This window comes from Anopheles gambiae, chromosome 2, assembly GCF_943734735.2.
Source record: "Anopheles gambiae chromosome 2, idAnoGambNW_F1_1, whole genome shotgun sequence".
In the NCBI taxonomy this organism is placed as follows: Eukaryota; Metazoa; Arthropoda; class Insecta; order Diptera; family Culicidae; genus Anopheles; species Anopheles gambiae.
Genome location: NC_064601.1, coordinates 83,099,230 through 83,111,733, shown reverse-complemented (window position 1 = coordinate 83,111,733; position 12,504 = coordinate 83,099,230). Strand labels below are relative to the sequence as shown.

Below are 12,504 nucleotides of genomic sequence, written 5' to 3'. Positions count from 1 at the left end.
AAAAAGAGCAAAGCAAACAATTTTTATGGAGACAAGAAGAACAGAAAATTTATCAGCTTTGATTTCCCACGATAAAACAAAGATATTTCAATTTTAAGCTGACCCCAAAAAGGCAGACAACTAGCGCAGAATATCCTGTCTAGAAAAAGAAGTTAGTTAAAGTTAAAGAAGAATTTAATAATATGGTAAAGAATAATATGAGCAAAATTGTAAAAATATGAATGAAAATGGAGAGTATTTTGGCCGGAGCCGTTCCTTTAAAATAAAAAAAAGTAAAACAAATCAATACACGTTTTTAGGTCAATTTTATTTTTGAGTTAGTGCATTAAAAACATGTTTTTGTTATATTATATTTTTTTAGCATTTCCTATCTAATTACTTTTGATACTTCGTTAATCAGACTCATTCTTCTACACTTTAGTGTTAATTATTAATAATAATGGGACATTCATACTTTTATTGAGGTACAATTTATAGTTTTCTTAACATGAAACTTGGATCGTTTCAAAAACATTGTGCCAAATTCAACACAGAGAAAGATAAAGATAAACAGCATTATAGAAAGAAGACACGTTCATCTTAGCAACGAATAGAAATAGAGTAGAGCGCAATCTAGAGCGTAAGGTGTATTTGAGACAGTTGGTACGAATAATGCTCCCAAAATGCGGCGATGTGATGAGCATTACATTTTCATAGGCAAAAAAACAAGCAAAAAAAGTGTAATAATAATGATAATAATAATAATAAAGTAGAAGATATATAAAATAAAATAAATCCTTAGAAGAAATAGCTAACAAAAGAAGAATAAGAAGAAGAAGAATAAGAAGAAGAAGAAGAAGAAGAAGAAGAAGAAGAAGAAGAAGAAGAAGAAGAAGAAGAAGAAGAAGAAGAAGAAGAAGAAAAAAAAAAGACAAGAATGTAAAATAATAAAAGGTAAAAAAAATTATGAAGTTGAAAAACATTAACAAAATACGATGCCGGAAAACGGAAGCTTCAAGGTAAATTTTCTAATCACTCATAACTAAAAGCACTGCACTGTAGCAGTGCAGTGGTCGCTGTTTTCGTCAATTTTCAACTGTCAATTTATCCAAACGTCAAACACACACTTCAAATGCATGTCCTAAACGTAGCTTCCGTGCGCATCAAACCCGATTATCCGGGGAATAACACGGTGCGTTTGTTTTGGTAAAAAAGGGTCTCGAAAGAACGATACCGCAGGGGACGCACGAGACATTTTAATTATTTGTCGTGTTTCGTCATCGTTTACCGCACGCCTTAATCATAACATAAGTAATAGCTCAAATACGACCCCGGTCCGGTAAGGCACAGCTTGGACACATCCACATTTTCCCCATCCAAACGTGGTGCGATTTGCAGGTGGTGCAAGAATGTCCTCGTTCACCGAGACGGGACTAGTGAAGAAATTGTTCGATCTCAATCAAAGCCAACAAAGCATACAAACCCTCTCGCTGTGGCTGATCCATCACCGAAAGCATCATTCAATAATCGTTAAAACATGGCTGAAAGAGCTCCAGAGAGGTAAGTGTTATGGGGGAGGCGGCCACTCACAAGCTTTAAGAGACACCTTGCTCAAGCCTGACTGCATTTGATCGTTTTGCAGCACCAGCAGCGAAGAAGCTCACCTTCATGTACCTGGCGAACGATGTGATACAGAACAGCAAGAAGAAGGGCCCAGAATTTGGCCGGGAGTTTGAGCACGTGTTGGTAAAAGCGTTCAAAAATGTGGCCCAGTCCTCGCCGGAGCCGAAAACCATCAACAGCCTCAACCGTATCCTCGGCATCTGGTGTGATCGGGGCGTGTACGAGGAACCTAAGATTAAAGAATACTCGACGGCACTGAACGGAACGGAAACCATCCCGCGGGTGGAGGTGAACGGTAGTGATAAGAAGCGAAAGGGGGACAGCAGCAGCGCGGCGGAGAGTGAAGGCGCCAAAAAGCCTCGCCCAGCCACCGTCAGCGCGGAAAAGAAAGCAAAGAGTGAGGTGGTGGAGGTAAACGGGAAGGTAGAAACGCACATTACGCTAAGTCCGCACCAGCCCGATGGTGATCCGCCAGAGCCGGAGGATCTGATTAAGGTAATTCTTGACCTGGAAAACTCGGCATCGAGCGATGCGGTGGTACGAGAAAGAATAGCCAGCCTTAAACCGGAAGTGTCCGAGCTAGCCGCACTGGACAAGCTGGAAGACAAGGAGGCCGCTATGAAACTTGCCGCAGACGTAAGTATTGCTCGGTTGTGAGTAAACCGAGTTTATTGTTACTGACGGAGCTGCTCCGTTTTCACATTGCAGGTAAACGATGCCATAAAGATTCTAAACGATTACAACGCACGGTTGGCGGTGGAGATGGACGACCGGAAGAAATTGACGACTATGCTAAGGGATTTCTTGCGCGAACAACAGGAGCTTCAGCAGCAGGCCGAAAACCGGCTAGCAGTGCGTATTATTGTGCAATCGAGAAGAAATATCAGAAATCACGTATTAAAAAAAAACTATTTATGACTGCTTTTCAGGAATACCAGAACAAACTATCCAAAATCAAAGAAGTACAAAAGGAGGTACGAAACCATATGAACAATCTGCCCGACTTGACGTCCCTCCCGGATGTGACCGGTGGTTTGGCGCCGCTCCCATCGGCCGGTGATTTATTTAACGCACACCATCATTAACTACGACGAATATGCGATGATCTGATCGGCCGAAACGAGAAACCAATCCCATTTTACTAAAATTGGGTGAATTTGGAGCGTTGCGGATCATACGTACTCTCAGCATCAATCAATTTGGTCCCGTGTACGTGTGTTAATCACGTGTGTTAGAGGGATATAGTTGCATGCTTTCTTCATTTATTTTAATTTCCAAAACGAACCCTACAAGCAATCTACACGACCTCCTGGAATGGGACCTCCCGAATTCGACGTCGGAAAATTGAATATAGAATTAAAGCTCCCACCCTCCCTTAGACTCCCCGAAACCAAATAATAAGTAGTCGAATCGAATTGGTCAAGAATGGGTCCCAAAACGCTTGGCATTGGCGTACAAAATGAGCTGGATTGCGTTTGCGGTGTACATGTTGTTGCAATAGTAGTATCCTCGGTGCGGGATATGTTGTTCAGGAATCCGCTAAAAAAGGGGCAAATAAAGGACTGTTTTAGTCGACAATTGTAGCCAAAGTTGTGTTTGAATCTTTCGAGGTTTGGAAAAAATGAAGTGATTTTTTAAGAATTACTTGCCATAAAGCAAATAATGTAGGAAATAATGAAGGACGAATTAATTAATGTTTCATTACTAGTTACGCATATTTCATCTATGTTTCCAAACATTTTCTTTAACCGTAAACAATTAACCCTTAACATCCAATGTGCGTAGAAACGTACAATTCTGTAAATCACAAGCACATGCGCAATGGCAAACACGTACCTGTTGCGTTGCTACATCGTTCGCGCGCTAAATCGAACCAACCAACTACGTGTTGCTTCTCACTCTCCAACTGCCGACGCCGTTTCCAAGGCCAGCCGTTGTTAGGCGACGTGAGAGTGGCAAACAAACAAACGTCTGGTGCAAAATCGATTGTAGCACATTCAAATGTCGAAAGGCGAGAAGAATAGTGCTTGATTGTGTGCGACTTAGCAGTTAAATATTTGTGAGTGAGATAATGCAGCTAAAATTCATGAAAACTATCGTTGAAGCACAGGTAAAGGACAAAGCTTTTTCTAAAATATGTTTATTTTTCAAGTTGACATTGCGTTTCTTCCCCAGGACCACCTGTACCGGGTGGCCGGACTGTGCTGGTCCGCCAACAATCAGAAGCTGGCGGTGGCCACAGCCGACCGCACCATCCTGCTGTTCGACGAAAACGGCGAACGGCGGGACAAGTTTTCCACCAAAGCGGCCGACCCAAATGCGATGAAAAACTCGTACGTCATCCGGGGCATAACGTTCAGCCCGGATTCGAGCCGGCTGGCGGTGGCCCAGAGCGATAGTATCGTGTACGTGTACAAGCTGGGCGAGCAGTGGAATGAGAAGAAGGTGATCTGCAACAAATTCCCGCAGGGTGCGGCCGTTACCTGCATCTCCTGGCTGGCCGGTGGGTTGATCGTTGCTGGGCTGGAGGACGGGAAGGTACGCTCGCTGTACTGCAAGAACAACAAATCAAAGACACTGTACGGGACGGACAGTATGGTTGTGACGCTGGCCCAGAACACCAAGGGCACGGGCGTACTGTCCGGGCATGAGGATGGTTCGGTGGTACGCTTTTTGCTGGTGGAAGAGCCAGGCGAACCGACGGGACGATTGCTACAGCATCCGGTGGCACCAGTGGCGCTGGCCTGGCCCCAGGGTGGCATCGTCGTGGCAGGGTGCGATAAAAAAATCTGCTTCTACGATCTGCAGGGACGGGTCATGCGCACCTTCGACTACGCAAGGGATGAGATGGAGCGAGAGTTTACCGTGGCCGCTGCCAGCCCGAACGGACAGGCGGTGGCAGTGGGCAGTTACGATAGGTTGCGCATTTTTAGCTGGAGTCCGCGGCAAAACGCTTGGGCCGAGTCGCTCTGCAAAACCATCCCCAATCTGTACACGGTAACGGCCGTCTGCTGGCGTAAGGATGGCTCCCGGTTGGCCGTCGGCTCGCTGTGTGGCGCCGTCCTGGCGTACGAGTCGGTCCTGAGGCGCACGATATGGCAGGACAAGTTTGAGCTAACGTTCGTCGCTCCCAGCCAGGTGTTGTTGCGCTCGCTGCACGAACCGATCACGACGATGCTGGTCGAATCGCAGCTCGGGCTCGAAATCGATGACATTCGAATTATGGGCAAGGATAGCTATCTGGTCGGCCGGACGGAGGACTCACTGATCCTGTGTGATCTGACCCGTTCGCTGACGAGTGAAATTCCCTGGATTGCGACCGGGCGCCACGAACGGTTCTATTTCGAAAATCCCACGGTCGCGCTAATCTTCAACGCCGGTGAGCTGTCGCTGGTCGAGTACGGCGAACACTACATCCTCGGCTCGGTGCGGACGGAGTTTGTCAATCCGCACGTCATCTCGGTACGGCTGAACGAGCGGGGCAACACGCGCAACAACAAGAAGCTCGCCTACCTGCTCGACATGAAGACGGTGTGCGTGGTCGATCTGATGCTGCAGTCAACGATCGCGCAGATTTCGCACGATTCCAAGATCGACTGGCTGGAGCTGAGCGAAACCGGGCACAAGCTGCTGTTCCGCGATCGCAAGATGCGCCTCGTGCTGGTCGACGTGGGCACCGGGCAGAAGCAAACGCTGCTGGCGAAGGTGGCCTTCGTGCAGTGGGTCCCGTCGAGCGATGTGGCCGTTGCGCAGAGCGACACCAATCTGGCCGTCTGGTATAACATCGATCTGCCCGAGCACGTCACGATGATGCCGGTACGGGGCGACGTGGTGGACGTGCTGCGCGAGGATGGCCGCACGGAGATCATTACGCGGGAGGCTGCGTCGGAGCACGTGTACCCGCTGGACGAGGGACTGGTGGAGTTCGGCACGGCCGTTAATGATAGTGACTTTGGGCGTGCCATTTTTTATCTGGAATCGCTAGGCGATCGTCCCGCCGCCAAGGCAATGTGGCACAATTTGGCGAACATTGCGCTGGCGCAGCAGAACCTGCGTGTGGCGCAGCGCTGCTTTGCGGCGCTTGGCAATGCGTCGAAAACGTTCTACCTGGGGGAGATGATCAAGATCGCCGAGCGGTACGAGGAAACGACCGGACCCGGTATGACGTGTCCGGAGGTGCGGGCCATGATGGCACTGCTCGGTGGGGATTTGAGGTGAGCTTGGGAGGGCAGGAGAGTAAGATGTATTGAGTGAAAGTGTATTTGCCTTTTCCAGAACTGCTGAACGCATCTACATCGAGCAGGGTGACATTGAAGCTGCCCTGGCCATGTACACGAAGCTGCGCCGATGGGATGATGCGATCAAGTTAGCCGAGCGGCGTGGGTACCATGGACTGCCCGAGCTCAAGGAAGCACAGATGGAGTTTCTGCTCACCACAAGCCAGGAGGAGAAGGCGGGCGAGGTGCTGGAGGAGCGGGGCGAGAAGGACAAAGCCATGACACTGTACATGAAGGCGAACAAACCGGTCAAGGCAGCCAAACTGGCATTGAAGACACCGCACCTTCTGTCGAACGAGAATCTTGTCACACGTGTATCTGCGTCGTTGATTAAAGCGGGTAAGTGAATAATTAAAAATTAAGGTCAAAGCATTTATTTTTATTATTATTGTTCTTTGGTGACCCGCTCATGGTTGAGCACGTCGTACTGATATGACCAGACTTCCAAACTGTCTTCAGGCTACTCCAGGTTCAAGACTGCATTCTTCCATTCCCAAGTATACCGTATCCAAGTATACCCAATATCCAGAAAGTCCTGTTCTATCTTATTTTCATCTGGTGCTTACGAGCACCTGACTAGTGAGGTACAATTCCTCTATCTTTCACATATACCACAGACAATGCATCCTGGCGGACATCTGCACCATCAATATTACAGCCAAGACGTGAGCAATACGCAAGCAGTGTTCTCGAAATGAGTTCATGAGTTCTCGAAAGTTTCTGGATATCAATAGAGTGTGTAGCGCATATAAAACGCTTTTCCCCATTGCACAATTCATCTATGAATAACGCTACCTATAACAGAAGTTACGAATGCTCCAAGGTATTGCCTACCCCCTCGATATTGGCGTCTAGCTAATACGCAGCTTTCCAAGACGATTTATGCCTTTAACAAATTGTTCTTCTTATTCTTATTATTATTTTTCGTTTTCTTCTGCCATAATCACCTACTCGGTCTGGTCGGCATCTGTAAGCTGTATAGGTGTATTAGTACCACACAAAATGATAGTCATTCCTTGCTACTAGGAAGACGATCCTAATTGGAATCGATGATCTGAGAATCTGACATAGTAGTGAGGATGACGATGATATAGTAGTCAGCGCGTATATGAAATGGACCACCTGGTTGCCACAATTGATTATCAGTCTAATTCTCCTTCCCGCTTTATTCTTATGTATGTATCATATACATCTGCAGTCGTCCTTCCCAAGATATCGATATTATCCAGAAAATTGGAGAATACAGCCATTAGCTTCGCATATCACCTAGCAGATTTATGTTGAAGAGTAGTCTAACCTCAGATGATACGATACGAACTTTACCGATTTACCGCCTCCAACAAACCCAACATCGTCTCAAACCCTCAATATCATGGTATAGGGTAGGTGATAAAGGCAGCATTGAGAAATATAAACGCACATAAGTTTGAGCATTCCAGTCAGTCAATCTTGTTACATACTGGATGGATGTCACCAGGTTTCTATGCCTTTGAAAGTTCTTATTGCATCCAGAACTTCTAGAAAATCTTGAAAATTCCATTCCCAACCTACCACAGCCAGCTGATAGCGTGCTTTTTGCCGATGACAACATCATCCAGAGATGGAGAGAGTACCACGCCATCTACACTGCTTCTTCCATTGATACTGCTGCTCTGTAACCACTGCCACTTCTACAGATGATGATGTTCTGTTCTACCTCTTACGTTTAGGTTTTTTAAAACCCTCTTTTTATATTTTCTTACTTGCAGAATTGTTTGAGCTCGCGGCAGAGCTCGCGAACCGTACTGGTCAGCAACAAACGGCAATTACGCTGTACCGCAAGGGTGGTGCTTACGCCCGTGCCATCGAACTAGCCCGCTACGTAACACCGGACGATGTAACCAGTCTTGAGGAGGAGTGGGGTGACTGGTTGGTTGGCAAGCGACAGCTAGATGCATCCATTAGCCACTACATCGAAGCGGGCTGTACAGTGAAAGCCCTAGAAGCAGCGGTCGGTGCAAAGCAGTGGCGCAAAGCGGTACAGATCGCCAAAGTCGTCGACGATCCGGAAGAGATCCAAAAGTATGCCGTCGAGCTGGCGGAACATCTCTGCCAGATAGGGGACGTGAAAACGGCTGAAGAGCTGCTGGTGCGGGCCGAGCTGTACCGGGAAGCGGTACAGCTGCTCAACAAGCACGGCCAGTGGGAGAAAGCATTTGACATTGCGGATCGCTTTCTGCCCGGTGCGGACGTGCGCGAGATGTTTGTCGCGCTGGCGAAAGGACTCGAGCAGGAGGGTAAGTACCGGGATGCGGAGCGTGTACTACTCACGGTGAATGAGCCCGATTTGGCGATCAACATGTATAAGGAGCTGGAGCTGTACGACTCAATGATAAGGCTAGTGGAGCGCTATCACAAAAGTCTGCTGGAGCAGACGCACCTAAACCTGGGCCGGCAGCTAGAATCGAAGGGTAGGTTTAAGAATGCCGAAGTACACTTCCTGGCGGCGGGCGATTGGAAGGCTGCCGTCCACATGTACTGTACTGCCGGAAAGTGGGAGGAAGCGCACCGTGTCGCCAAGCAGAAGGGTGGCCAGCCGGCCTCAGAACAGGTCGCCTTCATGTGGGCCAAATCACTGCCCATCGAAGGAGCGGCTCGATTGCTCACGAAGATGAGCCTGCTGGACAGCTGCATCGCGTACGCTTGTGAGGCCGGTCAATTCGATTTTGCCCTTGAGCTGTGCAAGGTGAGTGGCCGTTCGGCGGACGATGTGCATCTGAAAATTGCGATGGCCCTGGAGGATGATGGGAAGTTTACCGAGGCGGAGGCGGAATTCCTACTCGCAAACAAACCGCGCGAAGCCATCATGATGCACACACACGGTGGCGATTGGAAGTCCGCCCTGCGGGTTGCGGAAAAGTATCTACCGGAGGCCGTTCACGAGGTGCTGCTAAGCCAAGCGAACAGTGCACTGGAAGCACGCAACTATCCCGAATATGAAGCGCTGATGATTCGTGCCGATCGACCCGATTTAATACTGGAACACTACAAGGAGTACAACATGGTGGCGGATGCACTGCGCATCGCCAAGGAGTACGTGCCGGGCGCAGTAGCGGAACTGCAGAAGCTGTACACTCGCATGAACCGAGGTACGGGCGAATCGACCGACTCACGCTATCTGCTCCAGAAAGCATCGGAACACGCCCGCAACGAAGAGTTTCGCCGAGCGACGGAGTGTCTGCTGCAGATAACCGAAGCGAACGCCGACGAACCGACGGTGACCCGTGCGCTGCTCCGTGCCGCCGAAATATGCAACCAATTCCTCGAAGGCCCGGAAGCGATCGAGATGGCCCGCGAGCTTGGACCACGGCTGATCGAGATCAACCAAATTGGGCCGGCGGCACAGCTGTACCTTGCGGCGGAGCTGCCCCAGGAAGCGGTCGATGTGTTCATCCGCACCGACAACTGGGCAAAGGCACGCCGGCTGGCGAAGGAGATCGATCCGCAGCTGGTGGTGTACGTGGAGGCACAGCAGAAGGCACGGCTGCGCAACCAGGGCAACGTGGAGCAGCTGGCCGACATCGATATGGTCGGTGCGCTGGATCTGCTGGCCGAGCAGGGTCAGTGGATACGGTGCATCGAGAAGGCCAAGCAGCACAGTGTGCCGGTGCTGCAGAAGTACATGGCGCAGTACGCGGCGCAGCTGATCCGGGATGGTGATTGTGTGGCTGCGCTTAACCTTTACCTCGAGCACGGGGTTCCACCGGTGGCGGCCAACTTTAACATCTACAGCCGCATAGCGCTCGAGTGTTTTGCGCTGAGAGAGCCCGATGCGGGAGCGACCGTTTGGAAGAATGTTCGCACGTTTCTGCTGAATCTAGTGCAGGCACTGCGCGGTTCCGATCAGGGCGAGGCGGAAGTTATCGATCGGTTCGAGCAGTTGCTAGTGATTGGGCATTACTACGCAACGCGGGCCGCGTGTCGGCAGGCGCCCGCACTGCAGTCGATCGCGGTGAAGATATCGGTCGCCTTGCTGCGCTACACGGACATCATTCCGTGCGACAAGGGATACTACGAGGCGGGAATGGATTTGCGTGGCCTGGGCCGGGAATCGGAAGCGTTCGTTATATTGAACCACTATCTGGACGTTTGTGAAGCGATCGAGGAAGGTTCGGGCAATTTGGTGGACCATTCGGATCTCTCTTCCACGGACTTTCCCAGCTCGGTGCCGATTCCGGCCGAGCTGCATCTCAAGAACGAACTGCAGCTGCACGAGGAAATCCGTGAGTGGGTACTGGCGGTCAGTATGGATCAGAAGGTTGATCAGGCGCTGCCGACTGATGATCGGAACATGTACGAGGCAAGTCTGGGGCTGTCCGATCAGCCGTGTCTGGTGAGCGGCTATCCGGTGATGGGCAGGCAGCCGGTCGTGTTTCAGCGTACACACCGGTTGGCGAATCGGGACGCGTGGAGCAAGCTGACAGTGGCCGCCCGGATGGCACCGCAGACGGACATTCCCGGTGTGATTGATTTCATCGAGAAGTGGTGCGGCCCGGCCAACTTCCTATCCGGTTAGTGAGATACCGGTTGGATTGTAGTTGGTCGTTGTGTGTTTTGATTTAGAATTGTATAACATTAAATTTGTCACAATTTAAATAAATAATGCTTCAAAAACAATATAAAACAAAACTAATGTTTTACTTTCAAAATATTTATTCAAAATGTAATACTCATATTTTTTGCACTGAAATTGATTTTGAAAATGTAGTTAAGAACACGATTAACCAATACGAACGGTTAAGGTCGTCTGTCATGACTGGAAATCTATTCTCAATATTTTGATTTTTCTCGAACTTTGAAATCTCTAGGAACACCGCAGTTCTCAAATCTGTTTCTAGGATCACGTTTTACATACCATCTTGCATCTATTGCTTCAAATCTGATACAAAACTACTCAGCCGAAATTGTTAAATGCATTTCCATAACTTCAAAAATACTACAAGCATCAGATCTCAAAGTATCACTTGCCCATGCTTCTTCTTCTTCTTCTTTGGCTCAACAACCGATGTCGGTCAAGGCCTGCCTGTACCCACTTGTGGGCTTGGCTTTCAGTGACTAATTGATTCCCCCCCATAGCAGGATAGTCAATCCTACGTATGGCGGCACGGTCTGTTTGGGGATTGAACCCATGACGGGCATGTTGTTAAGTCGTACGAGTTGACGACTGTACTACGAGACCGGCATATGCCCATGCACTTCAATGAAAAATGTGGAACAGAACGAACTTTTGTAATGCTAATCCGAATGTTGAGAGTCTCTATGAAGCGCAAGGTGTTTGTTACGTATGCGATTATTAATTCCGTGCCAAGTATGATAAGCGTAAAAATACGCGAGGTGTACTATCACCCTAATCTAGAGCCCAGGTATACGCTACGTGTAAAGCGAAATTAATATGAGAAACTCATACTAACATGTAGAACCAACCCTTATGTACTGATCATCCTCGGAAAGGACATATTATACTAACACCCTGATAATTGCATAAAACCCTGACCGCACCCTGACCAAAAGATTTTTTGCGTAATTTTGGATATTCGGATCATGCAAAAAAGAATCGCTCTTCTCTCTTCACCCTCTTCTGCGGCATATGCTCCTTAACTTACTTGAGAGAGCAAGTAGCTGGTAGGTCAAACATTGGTCATTGGTCGAACGGCCGAGAAGATCATGAAGATGAAGAGCGATTGATTCGAGCGGGTTTGAGTTACAAGGCTGCGTTCTTCACCTGGCACACAGAATCACGCGCCGTCGTGAGAGTGGTTGTATGTAATATGCTGTCGGATTTAAAAGAAATTGATTTGATAATTAACACTTTCAGGCCACTAAAAAAGCTAAAAAAAAGATAATTGCCTCATTTATTGGAAAATTTTGAACTGCATCTGAACCATTCAACGAGCTTAAATCTACTTTTAAGACTTCCAAGCAACACAAAATATAAAATTCACACAGATATGTGCTTTTTAGGACGGTATATATGGAACATCCGACCGAAAAATAGAAATGCACTGGGCTGCACAGTACTATCTTTGGCGATGCTCTTTTCTTTGCTGGTTTGTTTATTAAAAAAAATTCCACCTTTTCTTATCAAACAAACATCAGTCATACAAAAACTAACTTACAAACTACTGCCTTACATATCTAGACGGTTTTAAGGAAGGGAATCAAGAGAGGCTTGGATGTGAAATAAGAAAAGGGAGCGAAAGGGGTTCAAGGAGGCATGGAAGTCGAAAAGATGGAAGAGGTTGTTGAACCGTTGGAGACAGACAAGAAACGGATCATGAGAGTCATAACTATTGCGCCTCGATTCATCGGCGAGAAAAACGCGGGAGCGAAAGGTACGAGAGAGGATATATAAAGCGATACGGGAAACGAGAAAGAGGGTACATCAGTTTCTCTGCTAAGCAGATCCGCAATGACAATAGCCTGAGCTCTATCCCGTCTACTCGCAAGGGTCTCTAAGCGCAACACTTGTCAATGTGTCTCGTATGACGATATTTGTAAGCGATCAAATCCGAAGATGCGTCGAAAAATTTTTCGGGTGAAACAGCTCTGGACCTGTTCAAACTTATTCAATCAGACATTTGTAGCA

General features: G+C 48.1%; 2 protein-coding genes across 2 annotated transcripts; both read left to right on the top strand.

Moving 5' to 3' along the window:
- Positions 1–1,106: 1,106 nt before the first annotated feature.
- On the top strand, positions 1,107–3,185 carry LOC1276040 (regulation of nuclear pre-mRNA domain-containing protein 1B). Its single transcript, XM_555972.4, has 4 exons — positions 1,107–1,539; positions 1,622–2,238; positions 2,311–2,454; positions 2,532–3,185. Exons 1-4 carry the CDS (start codon positions 1,389–1,391, stop codon positions 2,685–2,687), a joined length of 1,068 nt encoding a protein of 355 aa, XP_555972.2. The 5' UTR covers positions 1,107–1,388; the 3' UTR covers positions 2,688–3,185.
- Positions 3,186–3,278: 93 nt separating this feature from the next.
- Positions 3,279–10,509, top strand: LOC1276039 (intraflagellar transport protein 172 homolog). Its single transcript, XM_555970.2, has 4 exons — positions 3,279–3,712; positions 3,778–5,816; positions 5,878–6,218; positions 7,628–10,509. Exons 1-4 carry the CDS (start codon positions 3,674–3,676, stop codon positions 10,432–10,434), a joined length of 5,226 nt encoding a protein of 1,741 aa, XP_555970.2. The 5' UTR covers positions 3,279–3,673; the 3' UTR covers positions 10,435–10,509.
- Positions 10,510–12,504: the final 1,995 nt, after the last annotated feature.

What these genes read in the sequence shown, in the direction of transcription:
- LOC1276040 (XM_555972.4), top strand. Translation starts at nt 1,389, where the DNA reads ATGTCCTCGTTCACCGAGACGGGACTAGTGAAGAAATTGTTCGATCTC. An exon ending in GCTGAAAGAGCTCCAGAGAG is followed by an intron (nt 1,540 to 1,621) that starts GTAAGTGTTATG and finishes ATCGTTTTGCAG; the next exon opens with CACCAGCAGCGAAGAAGCTC. An exon ending in AGGCCGAAAACCGGCTAGCA is followed by an intron (nt 2,455 to 2,531) that starts GTGCGTATTATT and finishes ACTGCTTTTCAG; the next exon opens with GAATACCAGAACAAACTATC.
- LOC1276039 (XM_555970.2), top strand. Translation starts at nt 3,674, where the DNA reads ATGCAGCTAAAATTCATGAAAACTATCGTTGAAGCACAG. An exon ending in CTGCTCGGTGGGGATTTGAG is followed by an intron (nt 5,817 to 5,877) that starts GTGAGCTTGGGA and finishes TGCCTTTTCCAG; the next exon opens with AACTGCTGAACGCATCTACA. An exon ending in TGCGTCGTTGATTAAAGCGG is followed by an intron (nt 6,219 to 7,627) that starts GTAAGTGAATAA and finishes TCTTACTTGCAG; the next exon opens with AATTGTTTGAGCTCGCGGCA.